Source organism: Rhinopithecus bieti, unplaced genomic scaffold (assembly GCF_001698545.2).
Source record: "Rhinopithecus bieti isolate Rb0 unplaced genomic scaffold, ASM169854v2 scaffold_5216, whole genome shotgun sequence".
Taxonomy (NCBI): Eukaryota; Metazoa; Chordata; class Mammalia; order Primates; family Cercopithecidae; genus Rhinopithecus; species Rhinopithecus bieti.
In genome coordinates, this window is record NW_016805021.1 from 187,802 (window position 1) to 211,645 (window position 23,844).

At 42.2% G+C, this 23,844-nt stretch overlaps 1 protein-coding gene across 1 annotated transcript in view; it reads right to left on the bottom strand.

Annotated features, from left to right (window-relative positions):
* Positions 1 to 23,844, bottom strand: part of ARSB (arylsulfatase B) — a 195,697-nt gene that overhangs the window by 4,081 nt on the left and 167,772 nt on the right. Inside the window, exon 7 of the mRNA XM_017870901.1 lies at positions 562 to 684. Within this exon, the coding sequence (XP_017726390.1) occupies positions 562 to 684 (123 nt within the window). The remainder of the gene's footprint in view (positions 1 to 561; positions 685 to 23,844) is intronic.

Genomic DNA, 23,844 nt, shown 5'->3' on the forward strand with positions numbered 1-23,844 from the left:
ATTCCTTTCACCCCTGCTACAGTTAATTCTCTCTCTCTCTTTTTTTTTTTTTGTTTGTTAGGATGAGTAGGTTAAACCATTCCTTCTTATAATTTCCTCATTCAGCAGCCCCAGAGATACGTTTTGCAAAAGGCAGTTGTTACTTTGGTAAGCTTCTCCTTGATGATCCCTTGGGAAAGCTTACTTGCACCATGACAACAATGGAAGCTGTGTAACTGGGAACAGGCAGAGTCTTAGAAGTGGGAAAAGAAAACCCTGAATAAATAGTTGTCTTTCTAGGACATATATCAGGAGGGATCATGAAAGATTAGAAAGACAAGTTAAGATTTCAGGTATCTGAGCAAAGTGAGGTGAGTGGTAGGGCTTAGGAGCCTTGAGGAGGAGCCACAGAGGAAGAGGTGGGAAATGGTTAGAACAAGAGTGATAATGTCCTCTCTTTCCAGAGAAATGGCCGTGGGAATAAAATCCCAGGAGTGCAGACAGACTGGAGATACTGCTCTGAGGACACAGCCCCGCTTTGTCTACCCCAGGAAGGGAAGTTTGCTAAGCTAAGCACTCTACCTGGGTAGCCCGTGAGGAGTTTCCAATTTCCATGTCTAATTGCAGCATGGACAGATGTGTTAAAGGCTGAATATTCTGGAAGAGAAGAGTCATCCTTTGCTGGAGCCATGCTGTTCCCGGGACCTGGGAAGAAATAGTTTGAAAGACTTAGATCGCTGTTATTGGAACGTGTCGTTATAAATCAGCATTTTATACTCTTGCAGAACAGTAGCTTTTATTCAACACTGGAGTGCAAATGTGTATCTTGCCACAGAAATGAATCTTTTATTAAACCCAAACAGAAAGCTATAGTTACATGAAATGTCAGTCATAAACCACCGCAAATATAAAGAAAATCCCAAAGAGATTACAACACTAATTCATCCTTAAAATCGCTATGTTCTGCCAATGTACAGCTAGCCATATGCAGAACAGTGTTCTGTTACAGCAGGGTGACTTTTTTTGGTTTTGTTTTGGCTGTTAAAATTTAAATACATTTTCTGTGTGTACTTATATTTACGTAAATAGTATAAGAAATTATAAAATGTACATTCTAATGCAGTCATTTCAAGCTATGAGAGTTCATGCATGCCATGACAGAGTACAAAGATTTATTTTTTAACAACTCTTATGAAATCTAAAAGTGAGCAGTGCTCAGTTAACTATTCAGATAGGATAACTATGGGGGTAAGAATAAATGTGGTATACAAATTTTTGGCTGGTATCATGGATTATATTAATTGATCATGTTTGAGATCTTATATTAATTTATCATCAGGTTGGTTTTTTGCTTTTGTGGGGAGCAATTACTAATCTCTACCCCCTCTTAAGTTTGAAACCAATTAAGAGGTAGAGGATAAACAGATGGAACAAAAAACATTGCTTTTGTTACTGACAAAATTGATTGGAGAGAATATGGCTTCAGATCTTTGGCAGAGTGATCTTGTTTGTAATTGACCCTTGACTTAGAAAGACTTAACCCTCATCGCTGATCTGCTGAACACCCATTGGCCTCCCTTAGAGCACACAGCTGAGAGCAGACCAGAGTGCTTACATATATCCAGGTGACAAGCTGGCTGGAAATTGGACCCAGCAAAAAGGGTCTGGGTTGAGCATACTCAGTTCCTCCTTTTGAGTAACTTCTTCCTTTGCCTGATTATGAAAGGAGTGAACAAGGAGAGAGTTCTACTCTTGCAGAAGACCCTGGTGGGTCCACGAGGGCCCTCACCTCACTCCTACCTTTGCATATGGTAGGAGTGAATAACATATAGTCTGTTTTAAGCCCACATTTATCTGTTAGCTTTGCAAATATGGTCATGGCAATCATCTTGGGATCACTTCGAAAGGTTGCTGAACCACCAGCCTAATAATTAATTGTCATAATATGTGAAATGTCTGTAAAAGTATAGACTCCATTGGAGTGGTTAACCCATCTGTCTGCCTTCCTTTGATAATAGACTTTGAGAGAGCCCTCATCCTCACCCAAGTAGGGCTTCTGTGCTCCTGGGGTTTTCATGCAGGGTGTGTCAGTGGTGGAAAAGGTGGGACATGCCATTCTTTTGACAGTCTTTTGGAAATGACCTTGTAGAGACAAGCTGGAGACAGATCCAGCAAACACTGGTGCTTTCAGAGCTTCAGTCTCAACAATCACACAGCAGCAAATCTTTAGCACCAAAGAGGAAAATATTTTTGACTTCTTGTTTCTCTGCTTGTGGATATTTTGGCTCCAATACAAACGGATGCTTCTAGTACTTGAGGTGCATGATGATGACTATCACAGGAAGTGGTTGCTAACATACAGACTGCGGTAAAACCGTGAACCCTCATGGTTTACTCCTCACAAGTTTGTATGAAGGCCACATTTTGATACCAAAGAATGTTAAATAAAACAAGCATGTTTTGTGAACATAAACAAAAAAAGGAAATTTAACTATCTCATCTATACGTATATTTATACACATTTTTTTCTTAAAACAAACAGGAACATAAAATACCTAAACAATAAATAAGCCTAAGACTAAACTATGAAAGATACTATTATCTTGACTTTATTGTTTTCATTTTGAGAAATTAAACAAAGGGAAAATTACAAAGAATAACATGACTAACACCCTATGAGCCATCACCCAAAATGAACAGATGTTAACATTTTGCATGTTTGCTTTTTTTAAAAAAAAAAAAAGAAACTGGACAATAAAAATGAAGTTGAAGTCTCCTTTGTTCCTGTCCTCAAACCCTGTCCTTTCATTTACTCCTCTAGAAGCTGCTACTATTGTGACTTCAGTCCATCCTTTAGCCATTTTAAAACGCAGAATACATATGTGCCAAGGGATAATAAATAGTACTGTTTTATGCTTTAACAGTGTATGTGTGTGCTGTTGGTGGGAGTGTAAATTAGTAAAGGTATTATAGAAGATAGTATGGAGGTTCCTCAACAAATTAAAAATAGAACTACCATACAGTGCAGTAATCCCATCACTAGGTATTTATCCAAAGGAAAGGAAATCAGTATACCAAAGGGATACCTGCCCCCCATGTTTATTGCAGCACTATTTACAATAGTCAAGATATGGAATCAACCTAAGTGTCCATCAATAGATGAATGGATAAAGAAAATGTGGTATATAGACACAATGGAATACTATTCATCCATAGAAAAGTGTTTGTTGGTAAAGCCATCTAGGCCTAGAGTTTTCTTTGTGGGAAGGTTTGAAATCATTGATTTAATTTCCTGAGCAGGTATAGGACTATTCAGATCTTCTGTTTCTCCCTGTGTCAGTTTTGATACCTTGTATTTTATTAGGAATTTGTGTAATACATGTGAACTTTTGGAGCATCTGTAGTAATATTGCCTATTTATTCCTGATATTGGCAACTCATGCTTCTCATTTTTTTCCAAGATATATTTTCCTAGTGTTTAATTGATTTTATTAGTTATTAGTGTTTTGTTTTTTGTTTTTTTTTTAGATGGAGTCTTGCTCTGTTGCCCAGGCTGGAGTGCAGTGGTGCAATCTTGGCTCACTGCAACCTCTGCCTCCTGAGTTCAAGCAATTCTCCTGCCTCAGCCTCCCGAGTAGCTGGGATTACAGGCGTGTGCCACCATGCCCAGCTAATTTTTTGTATTTTTAGTAGAGATGGGGTTTCACCATGTTGGCCAGGCTGGTCTGGAACTCCTGACCTCATGATCTGCCCGCCTTGGCCTCCCAAAGTGCTGGGATTACAGGCGTGAGTCACCGCACCCAGCCCGATTTTATTAGTCTTTTCAAACAACAAACTTTTGGCCTTGTAGATCCTACCTATAGTATGTTTGTTTTCTATTTCATTAACTTCTTTTATCTTTATTATTTCCCTCCCTTTAGTTTCTTTGGGCTTAATTTGTTATTCTTTTTATAGCCTTTTGAATAACAGATACTCAACATTTTCATTTCCAATACATACATTTAATACTATGAATTATCCAAGCACCAATGTAAAAAACATGTAGTCTGAAGTTGTTGGTCTCAATGCTCTGTATATCATTCAGGTCAAGTTTGTTAACTATGGTGTTCAAATCTTTTATATCTTTATGGTCATTTTTGCTTGTCTGCTTGTTTTATCATTTACTGAGAGAGGTATGTTAAAAATCTCTCCTATGACTGATAATTATTTTGAAAACTCCCTCTTTAATTCTAATAATGCTTTCCTCCTTTAAATCTACTTTGTCTGATGTATAGATAACCCAGTTTTAGCTGGCATTGTTGCTGCTGTTAGTACTTGCATAATATATTTTTTCCATCCATCTGTCAACATGTGTGAGACTCTTATGCAATAGAAAGAAGTATAAAACAGGGTGTGATACGCAGGATAACGGTTCCCCAAAATGTCGACATCCTAATCTCCCAGAACCTATGGATATGTTACCTTCCATGCCAAAAGGGACTCTGCAGATATGATTATAGGTAAGACCTGTAAGATGTGGGGATTATCTCAGATTTATCTGGGTGGGCCCGATCTGATGACATTAGTTCATAAATGCAGGGACTACTTCTTGATTATGGTCAGAGGGAGATGTGGCCACAGAAGAAGGGCCAGAGAGCTGGCAACTTTTCCTTCTAATCAATAGGGAGACATAAGAGGAATTTAAATATATTTTTAAAAGAGTGTATCATATAGTTCATGTATGATCAAATTCATCCATTTTTAGTGTAAAATTCCATGGTTTTTAGTATGATATATTCACAAAGTTGTATAACCATCACTGTAACATATTTTAGAACATTTTTATCACCCCAGAAAGAAACCCTGCACCATTAGCAGTTAATCCCCATTTACTCCCACACCCTGAGGCCCTAGGCAACCCTTAACCCATTTTGTGTTTTGGATTTACCTATTCTGGACATTTTATATAAATAGGATCAGATAATATGTGGCCTTTTGTGTCTGGCTTCTATCACTTGGCATAATGTTCTCAAGGTTCATCCATTTTGTAGCACATATCAGTACTTCATTCTTTTTAAATAATAATATTCCTTTCATTCCTGTATGTTGCCAAAAATATACCACATTTTCTTTATTCATCAATTAATGGACACTTCTTTGTTTATACTTTTTGGCTACTATGAGTAATGCTGCCATGAACATTCATGTACAATTTCAGTGTGGACGTATGCCTTCACTTCTCTTGGGTATATATCTAGAAGTAGAATTGCTGAGTTATATGGCAAGTCTATGTTTAACCTTTTGTGTAACTGCAGAGCATTAAAAAATGGCTGAAATGTGTCTGTATCACATTCTCAATTTTATTTTTTTTAGAGACAGGATCTCACTCTGTCACCCAGGCTGTGCAATCTTAGCTTTAGTTCACTGCAGCCTTAAACTCCTACGTTCAAGTGATCCTCTCACCTCAGCCTCCAGAATAGCTGGGGCTACAGGCACATGCCATTATGCCCAGCTAATTTTTTATAGAGATGAAGGTCTTGCAACATTCCCAGGCTTTTCTTCTGGCCTCAAGTAATACTCTCACTCCAGCCTTCCAAAGTGCTGGGATTACAGGCATAAGCCACCATACCCACCCAATTTCATCCTTTTGTATGTAGATGCCTCAGTTGTCTCAGAACCATTTGTTTGAGAGAGTATTATTTTCCTCTTTAATTGTTTTGGTATCCTTGTCAAAACCCAATTGACCATAAGCATGAGGGTTTATTTCTGGACTCTCAATTCCATTCCACTGATCTATAATTTTTAAAAAATCAATATCTATCTATCTATCTATCTATCTATCTATCTATCTATCTATCTATCTAGATACAGGGCCTCACTATGTTGGCCAGGCTGGTCTCAAACTCCTGGCCTCAAGCAATCCAGCCTCCCAAAGTGCTGGGATTACAGGTGTGAGCCACCACACCCAGCTGATCTATGTCTATTCTTATGCCAGTACCACACTACCTGGGCTTGTCAAGCTTAGTAGTAACCTTAGAAATTAGCAAGCCGGGCCGGGCGCGTATTACAAGCCTGTAATCTCAGCACTTTGGGAGGCCGAGACGGGTGGATCACAAGGTCAGGAGATCGAGACCATCCTGGCTAACATGGTGAAACCCCGTCTCTACTAAAATATACAAAAAACTAGCCGGGCGAGGTGGCGGGCGCCTGTAGTCCCAGCTACTCAGGAGGCTGAGGCAGGAGAATGGCATAAACCCGGGAGGCAGAGCTTGCAGTGAGCTGAGATCCGGCCACTGCACTCCAGCCTGGGCGACAGAGCGAGACTCCGTCTCAAAAAAAAAAAAAAAGAAAGAAAGAAATTAGCAAGCCTGAGTCCTCCCATTTCATTTTTCCCAAGATTGCTTTGGCTACACTGGGTGTTTTCATTATTAACTTGACAGTGTATTGGATAAACTGTCAGGGCCAGAGACAGGAGGCAGAGGTTTCTTAGAATGTTAACAAACTTTTAAAATTTCTTTGACAGAGTTGGACTAGATTCTGATTTAAGAAATATTTGTTGATTAACAACTGTATGTGGTAACAAAGCATTGTGTTCTGGAATTCTACGACATGAAGTGATGAGCAGAGACATCTAAGAGAAGTTCCCAAGGTGAAATCCAAGATAGTTGGTGACAAAAGAATATAAAAGATAAATAAAACCCAAGGTTTTGAATTTGGTGATTGAGAGAATAGTGTTGATATTGGCAGAATAGAGATGTTGAGATGGGAAATAGCGGGGAGTATAGGATTCTGGAATGAGACATACTGACTTTAGGAATTAACTTGAGCTCAAGGTAGACGTCTCCACGACATATTAGAGCTATAGGACTGGCCGCTGTCTGAAAGACTGAGGCACACACTAAGCACCACCCGCAATGCAGTGATCGCTTAACCCTGGAAGTGGATTTGCTGTCTAGGGAGGGAGGCAAGAAAGCAGATGCCCAGAAACAGAGCACTGAGGGCCAAAGGAAAACAGCAAACGGAGCAGAGAAGAAAATAATATGAGGAAGTGAACCAGTTAAACAGGACATCGCAGAAGCCAAGAGAGCAGAGGGTTTCAGATGGTGAATCAGAAGAGCCAAATATTCCATCTATTAGCTTGATGAATGGGCAGAAACTAGGGAGTTAAGAGAGAAGTACAAACAAACAAATTTTTCTCGTTTCCTTCTGAGCTGAAAGCCACCTCTGAGATAATAAAGCTTTCTGGCCAGACAGAAGTATTCAGATATAAGATGGATTAGCCGTGTGTATTGATTTTGGATGGGAAAAAGGAGATCAGCAGAAAATTTTAGGATGGATGAAATATGTTACATAATACGTAGTAAACTTACAGCACTCCTTATCTGAGCAACCCCTAGAAACTGGGAGTTGTTACCAGAATGAAGTGGACTGGTGGTTTCAGTGCAGAACTGCGTTCTCCAGACCGAAAGTAGGTTCTGGAAGTAACTCGGAAGTTGTCTTGAAATAGGATGGTGAGTTAGTGGGTAGGGGTCCAGGTTCGCCATCTCCATTTCAACACAGTAGTTGAACTCCTTAAGGAGGAATCTATAGTATCTGCTAAATATATTGACTTCTCTACATTTTTTTTAATTTTTTTTTTTATTTTTTGAGATAAGGTCTTACTTTATTGCCCAGGCTAAAATACAGTGGTGAGAGCACAGCTTACCTCAGCCTTGAACTTCTAGGCTCAAGTGATCCTCCTACCTCAGCCTCCTGAGTGGTTAGGACCACAGGCATGTGCTACCATGCCTAGCTAATTAAAATTTTTTTTTTTTTTAAGAGGCCACTGTGATTTTTGTAATTGTCTCCCTAGGTTACCAGGCTGGTCTGAAACTCCTGGCCTCAAGTCATCCTCCCACCTTGGCTTCCCAAAGTGCTGAGGTATTACAAGCGTGAGCCACCACACCTGGCCTACATTTTTGTTTGAAGAAAGGGTCTATGGCTAATATATATAGTTTGAAATATACGAATTAGTGATTGGCAATGGGTTCACCAAACAGGGAAGGGACTGAGGGAGGCCTGAAGATACTTCTGATCTTCAGGAAAGGCAATCCTACTCTCTTGACTGCACAGGGCATCATCTTGACCTTGGAAAGTATTGTATCATACAGTCTATGATTGTACTTTTATGAAACGCAGTATTTTTCATAACAACGCAATTTATATGTTTGTTGTATATATGTTGGAAAATACAGAAAAACATGAAAAGGAAAATAAAAATGACCTGTTAATTTATTCGTTGCTGTTAACATTTTGGTATATAGCCTTTGAGACTTTTAACTACATAACGCTTAAACAAAATAAATATGTGAGCTGACCTGCAAATAAGAAGAGGAAAGTCCATGGAAGACAGAAAGTTTTCATGCCCAGAGAGAAGAGCATGGGCGGATCAGCAAGAAATTAGTAGAGAACCTAATAATCCATCCAAAGTATGAAAGCAAACAAGAACCAGTTTGGCTTCTGAAGAGGGAAATGATGTACAAAAGCAATATCCCAGAAAGGCAGTTCTTAATGATGCATGTACAGCAGACTGGAGTAAAATGGCAGGGAGTCTACAAAGTCATCACAAAGGCCACCATAGTATCCTGGAGGGCAGGCTGCAGCTGACAAAATGGTGAAAAAGAGTGAATTCAAGAAGGACTGAATTTGTACTATAAAGCATTTGGGGTGGAAGCCATAGAGAGAAATAATAATAAAATAGTAATAGCAGCTAATATTTAGCAAACATAATACAGATTAGGCATTGTTTTAAGCACTTTGTGTCTAATTTAATCTTCGTGAAATCTCCATGGATGAAGAAACTGAGGCACAGAGAGGTTAAAGGCACATAGCACCATTTGGGTCAATACGAGGAATATGTTTCCACCAGACAGAGTTTCCCCAAGACAGAAAGAATGGGTTTCCTTGGAGAGGGTGATTTTTCTGGCACTAGAGGTGTGCAAGCAAGGGCTTGGCAGGGTGGTGAGGTGAGGGTGGCACAAGCAGTGCTGGAGGGTGAACGGGAGGGTCTAGGGGCACTTCCTCTCTGAAATGCTGCTCAAGTACAATGAGCTGGGCATGATTGGAGAATGGGGCTTAGGAAGACCTACTGTTGTGACCCTGAAGGAAAGCAGTGCTAGGGATGGTAATGAGGATGGAGGAAAGGGCTGTATGATTGAAGTGGCATCCTACCAGCCCTTCTCCAGGAGGCCATAGTGCACAGTAGTATAGAACAGGCACTTTTGGAGCCAGACTGTTTAGGTTTGAATCTCAGCTCCATCACTCACTGGCTGTGTGATCTTGGTGTTAGCTGGCCTCCCTAGGCCTCAGTTTCAGTATTGTTGTGAGGTCTAAATGCAACGATACAGTAAAAATGTCTAGTACTAAGTACAGCACACAGAAAGTGCACAATAAATGTTATTACCACCTGTGCAATCTTGGGCAACTTTCTAAACTTCCCAAGCCTCAGATGGGAATCAATCATATAGCCCTTTCCTCCATCCTCATTAGCATCCCGAGCACCACTTTCCTTCAGGGTCACAACAGTAGGTCTTCCTAAGCCCCATTCTCCAAGCATTGCCTCAGATTACTATCTATAAAATTAATATAACAGTAGCAAGTGAGAAAAGGCATATAGAGTGCTTAGTAGAATAGCTGGTATATTGTTAAGACTATTGTCAACATTGAAGATAACAACATCTAATACTTAAACACTACATGCTTATAAACATAAAACACTGCTTTAATTGTTCTATGTACAACTCATTTAATCCTTGCTCTATGAAACAGATAATAACATCTGTCAATAACTATCACTGAATGGTAGCTATTATCATCAGTATAATAGAGTTTTACTTTCTTTTACAACCTCTTCTACCCAAGACATTACAAAGAGGAGAAAAGGAGGCAAAAATTACTATTATATCAGAAAAAACAAAATAAAACCAAACAAAAAAAAACAACCAAACTCACTTCTCTGGTGTGGATTTAGAGAGGGTCTATATTTGCTCCCCCATTTATGTTCCAGAATTTGAAGAGGGATGAGGTAAAAAGGATTTATGTGTAGAAGCTATAATTTACCACTTTTAGTTTGTAGCCCCTTTTCTGTCTGGTTTGTTTGGCCTGCCATTCATTTCTACTGAGTTCTATTTGTTTTTGGTCATTTTACAATTCATGACGATCAGTAAAATTTAATTCTCTGCTAATAACCTATCTGACTTTCCCTGCCAGTGTGATGCCACCTTCACACTTAATGATGTATGCATACTTACTTAGAGTAAAACTTACTCACTTGGGCTAAGTGAGAAAAACACCCCAGTTGTCCCAGAAATTTGGTTCTTGAGGAATTTTCTAATCTGGAAACTTTGTTGAGTATGTTTTTAATGTACAGGCAAGATTTAGGTTTAATTAGCAACTATCTTCAACTTTTGTACTTAAAAGTTCCTAAAAGTTTATTTATTATGTAAATCAAATGTGTCTCTTAAAGTTTATTTACGCTAGAGGTTAGTTTATATTAAACATCTGATTGGCTGACCATTTCTTCATGGCTCACTCTAACAAAAGTTCAAAGGATCTCAAACTCAAAGGGAGGTTCAAGTCATTAAGGTCCTTCATGTGCCAGCAAGTCAGAGACCCAGAGCCCGTGAGTCCCCCTTCCAGATCAGTGCACCCAGCCTGCGTCTGAGCGACTGTGCTGGTGCACATGTGGCTCAAATCTCCAGTCTGCTCATTCTCAGATCTCAGTCTGGGTTTTGCATGTCCCAACAACTGCAGGCTTCAGCCAAGGCCACCCTCTCATCTTGCTGTGTGGTAAGGGCTTTCATATTCAGACGTGCACGTATACACTGTTGTCTAGATTTTTGTTTTTAAAAATCATCGTGGACCTAAAATAGTTTTCCCTAAAATTAGTTCCCTAAAATACACTGACTAGAAGCCCCACACTCTGAACTGATGCTTTAGTGAACCTCTTTGCTTAATTTTTGAAGACAAAAAAAGCCCCTAACAGCTGGGAAGTGGGGCTACGCAGAGCTGTTTTGGATGGCGTGGTGGCATGCCGTTTGCCAGGCGTATCCAATCTTTTGGCTTCCTTGAGCCACACTGCAAGAAGAATTGTCTTGGGCCACACACAAAATACACTAACACTAATGACAGCTGATGAGCTAAAAAAAAAAAAAAAAAAAAAAAATCACAAAAAAAGCTCATAATGTTTTAAGACAGTTTACAGGCATGGTGGCTCATGCCTGTAATCCCAGCACTTTGGGAGGCTGAGGTGGGCAGACCACTTGAGGCCAGGAGTTCGAGACCAGCCTGGCCACTGTGGTAAAACCCAGTCTCTACTAAAAATACAAAAATTAGCCAGGTGTGATGGTGCATGCCTGTAATCCCAGCTACTCAGGAGGCTGAGGCATGAGAAGCACGTGAACCCAGGAGGTGGAGGTTGCAGTGAGCTGAGATCGCACCACTGCACTCCAGCCTGGGCAACAGAGTGAGACTGTCACCAAAAAGAAAAGAAAGGAAAAGGAAAGTTATGCAATCAAAGCCATCCTGGGCCACATGCAGCCCGTGGGCCGTGGGTTTGAATAAGCTTGACCTATGCCATCACTCTCTGGTTCTGAAAAGTAACTCAGAGAAATCAATCACTGGCATTTCAATAGCCTTTAGAACAAGCTCTTTTTCTTATCTTACCAAGTCATTTAACCACTCTGAGTTCCTGTTTTCTTGTATGCAAAATGAGAACCAAAATACTGCCTGCCTGACAGAAGGAGCATGAAGAGGAAAGAAGATTGTACACATGGTGAGCATTCTGTGCACTGCAAGTGCACAGATCATGGTACAGGTCTCCTGAATTTCCACGGCGGTTGCCATAAGCCCAGGCAAATAGGTAAAACTGACTGACCAACTGAAAGAAATCATTTCAATATATGTTGAACCTATGGCCTCTGACTGACAGCTGTCAAAGTCAAGGTGTGACCAACTGGCCAACCCTCTTATGACTGTGAAATCTGAACCAGCTGCCAAGGGAACAAGGTATTGTTAGAAAATTATGTGGGGAAAATGTGGTAACACCACTTAAATTCTATATGCCACACTACGGGTCTGGCCAGAATTGTAAAAACAGAGAGAGACAGGCCGGGCGTGGTGGCTCACGCCTGTAATCCCAGCACTTTGGGAGGCCGAGGCGGGTGGATCACGAGGTCAGGAGATCGAGACCATCCTGGCTAACACGGTGAAACCCCGTCTCCATTAAAAAAAAAAATACAAAAAATTAGCCGGGCGTGGTTGTGGGCACCTGTAGTCCCAGCTACTCGGGAGGCTGAGGCAGGAGAATGGCGTGAACCCGGGAGGCGGAGCTTGCAGTGAGCTGAGATTGCGCCACTGCACTCCAGCCTGGGTGACAGAGCCAGACTCTGTCTCAAAAAAAAAAAAAAAAAAAAACAGAGAGAGACAGAGATTCCCAATTTTGGTTCTGCCTTGGGGTCACTGGAGCCTACAGCCCCTTTCATACCTATCTTTGGTTCCCTTAGTCTAGCCCAGCTGAGCCCTGGCCTCCTGTTTGGCCCAACATGGGCTGCCTGAAATTACCATCTTCAGCAGCATCTGTTGCACTTATGATGGTCTTTGCACAGCTATTGCCCTAGGACAGTCCCACAGAGGACTTTCTGCCTCACCAGGTAGCCATGCCACAGATGGTCAGCTGGAGCAATTTGAAAGATCTCAAATGTGCCTCCTATACTACCCACCCTATTATTTCCATGCTGCCTGCAGTGGGCACCTAGGAGACATTCAACTCCCACCCCTTAGAAGACAATGCTCTTTTTCCCACCTCCACACTTATCTTACACATAGTGGGGACAGGGAGGAGCAGGAAGTTTCTACTCTAATTGGCATTTTTATGTAAAATAGATTTTATAGCTAAATCAAATGTTTATGAGCATGGATGTACTCAGTTGGTCAGTGAATTTCAGAATGGAAGAAACAAAAAGATGTCCTCTCAACTGCTTGGGAATCAGAGTCTGGAAAGGAAGAGTAAGGAGACAGCAGAGAGCTGAGAAGTGTCTGGACCCTGTGGCCATGGTCTCCCCAGAGTAGATTCATTTACTTCGTCCACAAATACTTCTTGAACTAGTCCTAGCTGCTGGGCACACAGCCAAGTGGAGGAAGGCGAGGAGACAAGCAGTGATGATCAATTATGATGGGTGTTGTGGTCAGGGATGGGGGCTCTAGGAACGCAAGGTGGGGATCTTGATTAGTCTAGGGAAAGGAGAAGATATCCCTGAAGAAGTGAGGTCTTAGATGAAGCTGGAAGGCTGAATAGGCATTAGAAAGATTTCAATTTTTATTATTTTTTTTGGAGGAGATGAGGCAAGTATGTGTGTGCTGGGGGCAGCATGGGAGGAAAGTAGAAAAGGAGAAGAGTGATCTGGGCACAGGCACAAAGCAATGTAGTACCTTCTGTAGAGCCCATACATTTAGGCCCCAGAAATTCTCAAGTTATATGGTTTCGGCTGCAACCTTAACTTGAGCATAAACATTTCTTTAGGCAATTCCAAATATCTAACCACACTGCTGGAATCAATCTCATCCTGTAGGAGTCTCTTCTCAGGCTTACTTTAAGCTGGCTATAGGTGCTGTAGTGGATTCTAAATTTGCTTGCTATTAATTTTATGAACTGATTTTTCATTCCTGGGCTTGTGGCCCTGTTTAAAAAAAAAAAAAAAAAAAAAAAACCCACCAGGGTTCTTGGCTCAAAGGGCAATTCTAATTAATATATCATTTTGGAAAAAAGAAAAAACAAAGAATGGATTCAATAGTCTTCAATTGCACAAACATGAAATAAAATAAAAACATCCAGTGATTTATTGAGGCCAGTGAACTAACACTGGGTAGTAAGAGGGGAGGGTGTGTCCTAGTATAGAAGCAAGAGTAGATGTGACTTGTCCTGAAATAGGAGCCTAAAGAACCTAACACAAGGCAAAGGAGACAGGACTGATAAGGGAGGCAAAAAGAAAACAGAAAACAAAGAAGAGAGGTGGAGTGGGGGAGAAAGGCAAAGGGAGAGGTGATAGGAAGGAGGAGGAGGGAGAGGAGGAAGAATGCTTTATCAGGCAGGATATTTGGGGAGTATTTACAAGCCAATTTTTTCTTTTTACACTTGTTTATCTGTCTCACTGCTTGTCAAACTTTTCCAAAATTAGGTGAGGCCAGTGGGGTAAGAGGGATAGAGTGAAGCTCAGAGTAACTGGGGCTCAAGCATCATTTAACGCCTGACTTTCATAGGCATTACTAAACATGTGCTCTGCTGTTTTCCAGTTGTCCAGGCTGCCTCTTCACTTTTACCAGAGCTAATTAATAGCAGTATTAGCAGCAAGATTGAGATCCCTGGCTTTGGAGCCAGACTAACTGGGCCAGCTCTGCTATTTCATAACTCTGTAACCATGGGCATTTTACTTAGCCTCTGTTTTCTCACTGATAAAATCAGTAACTACCTGAGAGTTTTTTCGGGAGAATTAAATGAGATAGTACATTGAAAGCCCATAGTTTGTCCCTGGCACACAGTAAGCTCTCAACAAATGTTAGTTATTATTATTATCATCATCATCATCATATAGTAGTTATTGAAATTACACAGTTAAGGCAGTGGTTTTCAAACTTTTAAGGGCAAAATCTTCCTTCCGAACAAACTCTATACAGCTGCCCATCACATAAAACAGCTAAAAGCAGAGCTGGCCAATGTCCACCCTGATTCACCTTTGGGAGTCTCCAGAGGTCCTCCAGCTCCATGGACCCCAGGGGGATGCTGGTGGCCCAGGGCACTCTGCTGGATGCCCCCATGTGGGTGCAGGTACATGTGGGGAGGGGGCTGGGAGCCATGCCAGCTTTGGGGAAGTGGGAGCTGGCTTGTGGGTCTAGACTGTAGTGGGCCCCAGACCCTGCGCCTTTCACAGGCACTGCCACTCCTCAGGGCCTGTGCAGCTCTGCCAGCGTGTACCAAAGAAGAGTAAAATAGGGAGGCCTGACCACCACTAAATATTTCCCTCATTTCTGAACTTGAACCTGATTGCTGCAAGTTTTCTATTACACCCTCACTACTTACTTAGAATCCTGTCTGTCCTCGGTGAAATTCTTATAACCTGAAATAGGAGTGTTGGGAAAAATATGCCAGACATGAAGCTAATCAGAAAAAGGTGAGGAGGAATATTACAGATGTTATTTATTACCTACAGGGGACAAATCAAAATACTCATAATTTTTATATATGCACTCCACATGACGTATTTCAAATGAATCTTAAGTTTATGATTTTCAGTTTACAAAGTCAATTTCTCTGACACCTACTCACTCAGTTCATATTTGATATTTTAGAAGTCCTAGTGAAAAAAGAGCTTTGATGTGGCGTACTCAGCCTAGACAGAGTTCAAATGTTAATCATTATTGCATTGTGCATAGTAAGTATTCAGAGAATGTGCTGGTGTTACAGGGAACTTCAACAACTGGTTAATGTCTGACATCAGCCGGAGTGTTGATTGAGCAGTGTAAACCAAAACAACAGAAAACAACCATTCAATGAATCCTCAACTCATGACTATTGTAGTAAATTAAGCCATCTATACCTGAAATAGGTTGATGAGAGCTCTTCTCATGCTTTGGTTTAAATTGAGTCTTGAAAAAAATAGCTTATTTCATATTATTCATTTACTTACTAAACAAATAACCGATTTTGTTGACCACTATATGTGTTAGACACTAAATCTTTAGAATGAATAAGCTGGAGTCCAGCAGGTAATAATAAAATTATTTAACCAGCATAAATTCTAAAATAGTGGAACAAACATCTGTTGTCTGAATAAATAAAATGCACGAAGTGCTAGGAGATTACAAAAGACATACCAGATCCCCAGGAGGATCCAGGAAGGGCCTATGGGCGGCCAATGCAACAGGTAAAGAAAGAGTGACAAATATGATCAAGGCAGAAGGAGGGTCTCTCTTTTTGAAATTTTCTTCTTTCTAAGGTATCCTTCCCCTTTTCAGCCTCTAAGTGAGAAAATGCATGCAAAGCACTTACTGCAGTGCCTAGCACAGAGAAAATGCTCCATCTGGGTTAGCCTTCATTTCTACCTGCCATTCTTTTCTTTTTTCTTTTTTTTTTTTTTGACAGAGTCTCTCTCTGTCACCAGGCTGGAGTGCAGTGGCGTGATCCCGGCTCACTGCAACCGCCGCCTCCTGGGTTCAAGTGATACTCCTGCCTCAGCCTCCCGAGTAGCTGGGACTACAGGCACGCGCCACCACGCCCAGCTAATGTTTGTATTTTTAGTAGAGACAGGGTTTCACCATGTTGACCAGGATGGTCTCGATCTCTTGACCTCGTGATCCGCCCGCCTCGGCCTCCCAAAGTGCTGGGATTACAGGCATGAGCCACCGTGCCCGGCCTCTACCTGCCATTCTTTTCACCCTTATTTGCTTATTCTTTTTTCTCTTTTTTCTCTGTTCATCTCTTCAATGCTTTCATTCCTCTAGTTTCCATGCCCAACATTTCGCTGGGCATTCTAGACTCCAGAGTCTTATCTCTAACCCAGACTGTTCTTCTATGTATCCAACCATGGTGCCTCTAGCCCGGGCGAACCTGCACAGGAAACAAAGCCCAGCCTTCTCACTTCCTTCTCACATCACTCCTTCGATGGTGCTCCACTCCTACACTTCACATAGGGATATTGACATCCATCTCCTGGCCTTGGCCATCAGAACAGGTTCAACCTCTTCAGCTTGCCTCTCCCGGTATCCACCATGGACACTAGCTGACCTGCGCTCTCTGGCTCCATCACCTTTCTGCTGCCCCCATGAGCCATCCTGCTTTTTGGGGGTAGGAGTAGGAGTCACAGAGATCCTGTATATTCAGCTGCCCCTAAGATAGCTTTATGGGCAACCCCTCTCTAATATCCGACGTCCACTGCCAAGTCCTGGGCTCCCAAACTGTGTGCCTTGTGTCCACTTCTTCTGGCTGTATTTAAGGTGGAAATAATATATGGACTGAGAAGAGAACAGGGAGGAGGATGGAATTCTGGAAAGAACCACCATTTGAAAGGCAAAGCAGAGGGGAAGCAGCCTCTAAAAGGCTGAGAAGGAGGAGTTAGACTAGAAAAAGGCCTCAGAAGTCAGGGAAAATACTCCATGGAAAAAATGGTTAATATCAAAGAGAGGGAAAGTATGAGAAAGCAGGAAAGCAGATAACTGGATTTGGCAACAGGATGCTACAGATGATGTGGAGACAGAAAATGCACAGAGCTTTTAACATATAATGGCCATAATAAACATGAAATTGTGGATCTGATGAGCTGGTAACAACAAAGATAAGACTGGAAGAAAAGCAACTATTTTTTTCTAATCATCCTCCAATTAAAGTGACAACAGACAGCCATCTCCAGTTCTGGCACTAGCAGATGCTAATCGAATACAGAACTAGGGCCACCACTGAATTCACATTTTTGGTCTGTCTCTCTCTAAATACACGTTTTTTAAAAGTAATTGGTAGAGTCTGTCAACAAATGGTTATAAATAGGCATTGTGTGTAAAAAAAAAAAAAAAAAAAAAAAAAAAAAGAAAGGGAAACTAAACCCAAAATATTCCTCTTCAGCCTGTGATTATGATGATGAGCATGGCCCAGGCTGAGTCTCTGGCGAGGGATGAAAGGAGAAAGGCCCCCCCGCCCCCATCATGGCATTTAGTGCAATCCCAACCACAAAGCCTCACCATCCAAAACGACTTGCTGAAGGCTGAGCTCACCCTGTGTTGCACAGTTCATATTCCGGTGTGCAGGAAAAACGTGTCTAGGCTCTAAGCACATTTTGGATAAGGATGAAATAATGTTCATTTAATACTTAATTTGGAAAAAGGGCCCTGCCCATGGAATCAGCCTTTTAATGGCTGTCAGGTGGGCCCGCCCCCTCTGGGGAGCTTGGTGATGCTATCCCTCTTGACCCTGGGAGCCCACACTGGGCTAGCATTGGCAACAATTACAGTGCAGAAAACTGAAGCTGGTTGGCGTTCTTCCAAGGGCAGCCCTCCACAATATTGCTATCCACGGCCCAAATCCTGGCATGTTACACAAACCCTGTAATCACTGACATGAGGGCCACTAGGTGATGCTTGCCAAAGGTAAAAAAGCAAACATTTGAGACAACTCTTTCTAGCCTCCTCTAGTTCTTGGCGGCCGCCCTGCTGAAACTAAGGATGTTTTATATTTTGAGAAGTTATCAGGGTCTCACAGGAACTGGGATTCAGAACACAATTTCTCTTTCCAGTGAAAACTGGAAACACATCTGAGACAGTAAGCAAAGATGGTTTCTTAGCTCTACAATTGACTTAGAATGAAATATGAAGGAGGTGACACCCAACTCTTCAGAGCAGCTTTGACAAGGTTCAGCTTCAGAGGGCACCCACCTCAAGTGCTCAAGAATTCGTAGATGCAGATTTGAATTTGGCAGCTTGATGATGGAGCTCAACAGACAGACATCCTGAGATTCCTGAAACCTCAGTCCTCTCTCAAACAACCCACGTTAACTTTCACATCCATAATCCCAGCGTGCTTCCTGAGAAACGCCAACCATTAGACACTTCAGCCACATTCATGAAATGACTCATGTGAGGGGCAGAATCTGGATCTGTGCTGGCTAGCCGAGTCTGGAAAGAGATTCCCTCCCTAACAGTCAGTTTGCCTCTTCTCCTTCCCCTGATGCTGGTGCTCGCCTACTCACATGAAGGATGATGTGTACAGCAAAATCCTACTTCTGAACCTGCATACGGAAAACCAATTAAGATGGGGAGAAAAATGAAACAGAACTGAATTTTCCATCTGACTCAAACAAGAATGTTTAGAACCAGGCAGATTTAGAAATAGAATTGAGGGGCCTGCTATCATAGTAGAGGCTCATTTTACTAGAGGATGGTACCCTACAAAGGTGTAGGTGAGCAGAACCCCACAGAGTCAAGGCAGATTTTGAAGCTTTGGCTGCTTGACCTGATGCCCTCTTCTGTCTCTCACAGGGTTTGGTAGATGAAAAATCTTGACAGCAGGGAAAATTTAAAAGACAGAGCCCCAGGGCAACACCCCTACACCTTGCAACCAACCTCTTTCTTGGCGAAAGAAGGATTGTGAGTGAAAAAGTGGGAATATTTGTAAGCAAACAATCTGTGACAAACCCAGAGTTGGCTTCCTGAATGAGCAAAAGAAGCAAAGTAGGGGCCAGGTGCGGTGGCTTATGTCTGTAATCCCAGCACTTTGGGAGGCCGAGGCAGGCAAATCACTTGAGGTCAGGAGTTCAAGACCAGCCTGGCCAACATGGGAAAACCCCATTTCTACTAAAAATACAAAAATTATCCAGGTGTGGTGGTGTGCACCTGTACTCAGAAGGCTGAGACAAGAGGATTACTTGAACCCAGGAGGCAGAGGTTGCAGTAAACCAAGATCACACCACTGCACTCCAGCCCGGGTGACAGAGCAAGACTCCGTCTCAGGAAAAAAAAAAACAGCAGCAAAGCAGGAGGCTGTGCACAGAGGCTGGAGGAGGACTCACAGGCTCCCCTCCCCACCGTGCATTTTACCCAGACCTCCATTTGGGGCTGGAATTCCCAGAAAAGCACTCCTTTTTAACTGACCAAGGCTTTGCATTTTAGAGGGGGTCATATACTAAAACAACAACAACAACAAATCAACAGAATTTTTTGAGCATCTGCCATGTTTAAGAAACTGTGTAAGGTGTCACAGGAATTACAGAAAAACATTAATTAGTTAATTATTTTTTGGAGGGTGTGCAAGATACTGTTTTAGATACCAGGAAAAGTATCTCTACTTAAGAAGCTTAGAATGAATTGGGAGAATAAATGTCAATAAAAGGCAGTACATGATAAATGCCAAAGGAGTGGTAAGACCCAATTTAATTTAAGCATTAATTACTTTGAAAAGTAAGTACTACAGAACTCCAGAGATGGAAAGTCTATTTCTGGTTGGTTGGAAGGGAGACTTTCCAGAGAGGGTGAGACTTAGGGGATGAAGCCTTGCACTAAAACATCAGTAGGATTCAGAGAGGAGGATGAGCAGGAACAGAGTGTTGGCAGAGTGTGGAACAGTACAAGGTGGGAATTCACCAAGGTTGTTTGGACTCTGGATAGTTGAGCACCCTGGCTGACTTGAGGAGGACAAAGTAAGAATTGTCAGGAAAAGATGGGCTGTGTTAGTACCTCCAACATATAGAAGTTAGAACTTTATTCAGTAGGTAATTGGAAGCAAGTAAAATTTTTTGAGCAGCGATGAAAGGTGTGTTTTAGAAAGATACATCTCCACATTCATTATATTGTGATTACTAATTAAGTTTCCAGGATGACCTGACAATGTAAAAAAGTTGCTCTATACAACAGCCAGGAAAACTCTGTCACTGGAAGGCGATAGTCTACATTGTAAATATGTAAATTAGCATTCTGTATCAGAGCAGAAAGAAACCAGTTGAAGAGCCTAGTTGGACAAGTACTGAACCAGTCCAGGGTTGGATTGGTCAAGTAAGTCTAGGTGATGAACAGAGCAGGAAAAAAGACTGCGAGGTCTGGAATGGCATCACTGGAAGAAAACGTGAGAGATGTTGCTCTTGGAGGGAGATTAACTGCATGACATGAGCAATTGAACGTGTAGGTTTAGAAGTGCTGATGGATTTGCCACAGGTGCACTCTCACTCACACTCCTCAGCGTACTAGGAATAAAGCTGAAACTGCAACATGGCCCACGGGGTCTGCATCATCATCTGCCCCGTCTCTTTGGGATCACACTCTGACCGCATTTCTCAGCCTCTCTTGCAATTGGGCATGTGCCGGCGGAATGTGAGTGGGGTTGGGAGCACCACTTCCAGGCAGGTCTGGGCTCAGAAAACCCTCTCGTGCACAGCCTTCCATGCAGACAAGCATGCTGGCCTTGGCAGCTCATTAAAAATGGCAGAGCTGCAAAATGAAAGGAGCTGTGGTCTCCAAGACACTGCTTTGAACAGGGATGTCTAACTGCTCAGGAATATCTAGTTTGCACTTTCTGCGAATGAGAAATAAAAGTCTATACTGTTTGAATGTCAGTTTTGGTTTGTTCCAGCAGCCAGAGTTATCTTAACTAATCTGTCATTCTCCCAGTCTCATCTCACCCCACTGCTCTCACTGTGTATGTTCCAACCACACTGGTTTCCTTCAGTTCTTTGGGCACACTGAGCTCGGTTCATCCAGTCTAGCCCTTCCCAGCTGCAAGGGTCTTTGTGTTAGCTCTTTCCTCTACCCGGAGCACTTTCTACAACTCCTTGCCTGGTAACTCCTTTTCCAGGTCTCAGATCAAATAACACTTTCTTAGAGCAGCTATTTTTTGACCTCCCAAATTAAATCAGGGCAACCCCTGTTCATCTTCCATAACACGTCTTAAAATTTATCATTATGTATTTATTTAATATATTTAATATTATTTAAATTATATTTGTTAAATTAAACTAAATATTTTTAATACACGTCTCCCTAGAAAAGTATATGATCCAAAAAAAGCAGGGATCATGACTCTTGTTCACCCATGTACTGTTCATTCAGCATCTAGCACCGTGTGGGTGTTTGAGAAATATGATGAATAAATGAATGAACTGGAGTGCTGCAGTCACGGTTAGATTTGAGAATGATCGCAATAGGGACAGATAGAGAGTGGACAGAACAGAGCAGCAGGCTGAGAAACAGCTCCAGGAAACACACACCAGGGTACAGCATCTACCTTCCACCCCTAAACAGAGGCTGTGGAGCAGAATAAAGTTTAGAGAAGAGAAACTAATTAGAGAGATAATTATTACAGAATGAAGAGCACTCAAGTTCTCGAGGGGCCTTAGACATCATCTAACCTGAGTTCCCCTTTGCATAGATGAGGAAATAGAAGTACAGTTCCCTGGCTCAGCCAATTGGTCTCCACGGTGGGGAGGCCATACTAAAAATGTTAGAACTGTTCTGTTTGCATTGATACCTGAGAGGGAACAGGAACAAAGTCTTTAAATTTGTGGCCAGGATAAACCTGTGGTCCTACTGCCAACTTTAAGGGGTGCCCTGTGAAGGTCTCATAACAGACTTAAATGAACCAATATCTCCTAAGATCTCAACTCCAGGATATTTTCTCCTGCAGGGATTAAAGAGAAAGGGGACTGTTTGAAAACATGAGGAAGGGACATCTAGGTCATTATTTGGTTGTGTTTGCTGTCCTTCAAGTGAAACACTTATCTGAATGCGATGAAGAGGCTTCTTCAGACAGAGGAAGAGCAGGGGGCCACGGAGAGAGTCAGTTTCCTCCCTGGTGGGACTCATCTGCTTTCCCGGAGAGTGTTTCCATTCCATGTTGAAGCTGGAGCTCCAGCCTCCCGACAGACAAGTCTCCCTAACGCACTCCCCTCTGCACTAGGGACGGCTGCCTCTTGTATTAATACGATTAAATTAGCCCGTCAGTCCCTTGGTATCCTCTGAACACGTGAGAGAAAGTCGGCAGCTTACTGGGGCTTTTCCAAGAGAAATATGTGCTACTAAAAAGTGATTTCTACACACATCCCTCCCTCCCTTGATCAGGAGGTAATTACTGGGGTACGAAGGCCGCTGAAGCCGGGGCCTGGCAAAGCCAAATGTGTGCTGCTTTCCAACTGCCAAAGGGAGGAGACAGAGCCTTGGCCTTGCTCCACTGGGGCCTGCACCACTCTTGCAAGCTTCCATGAGTGAGGTCAGTGGCATCCAAGTTCCCACAGAAACAGTCCTGGTCTCCTTGGCTGGAGGGCTTGATCAGCCATCTGCTTCCCTGCTCAGGCTGCTTTCCTAGTTGATCCAGCCCAGAGCCCTTGCAGAGCTTCAAATGATGCAAGTGCTGTGAAGACCAGAATTCTTCCCCCATGGAATACAGTGATGTATTCGTTACTTCAACAAATGCTTATTGAGCATCTACCCTGCACCTGTGCTGGGCTAGGAACTCGTTTTATCCCATTTGATGATTATTTATTGAACACCTACTTTGTACTAGAAGCTGTACTCCAGTGCTATTCCCTGCAGGGAAGGAGCTGGAGGTCGGGGCAAGGGCCGATTTGTGGTTTCAGTGCCCTTACTCTCCCACCAGAGGGCACCTGGCAGAGCTAGACAGGGCCCCGGCAGTGCTGCTGAGTCAAAGGTATAAGCAGGCACCCAAATGGCTCTAACAGTCTTTAGCCATTAACGTTCTTTCGTTTCAAGGAGCTCACATAAGACACAGGCACAGTGAGACTCTTGCAAAATGTAAGAAATACCAGGGAAGAGAAGTCTCTCAGGATTAGCAGCTGCTCACTGCAGATGTAACCAAAATGTGCAACGAAAAAAAAAAAAAGATCCCCTCAGACTCAGTTTCTGTGGGAAAAAAAAGTGTGTCACTTCAGCTCAGCATGATTTTTTAAAAATCAAAACTGATTGAATTCCTTTTTCCTTTCCTTGTCACCCCATCCAAACCATCCTATCATTGAGGTTAGAGGACTTACTTGGTCAATGTCATCACATAAGCCTCTCTTAAGGAAAAAAAGTAGAGAGTAAATTAGAGAGGATGGGAAGGTTGGAAACTGCCTGCTGTTTATATGACAGAAGAAATGGAAACCACTGTACAATTCTAACTTACCAAGCAGGATGAAAACACCACTAGGAGCAAAAGGGAGAGAGCTCAGAGGAATCAGGAGAAATCTTTTGACATGGCAGATAATTAAGACACTGAAACTAACAACCAAAGGCAGAAAGGCAAGCTGTAATTATCCAAATGCTCTCAAAGAGTGGTTCCTGGAGAGGAGACAACAATGGGTGGTTCCTACTTTAACCAATGTGGAT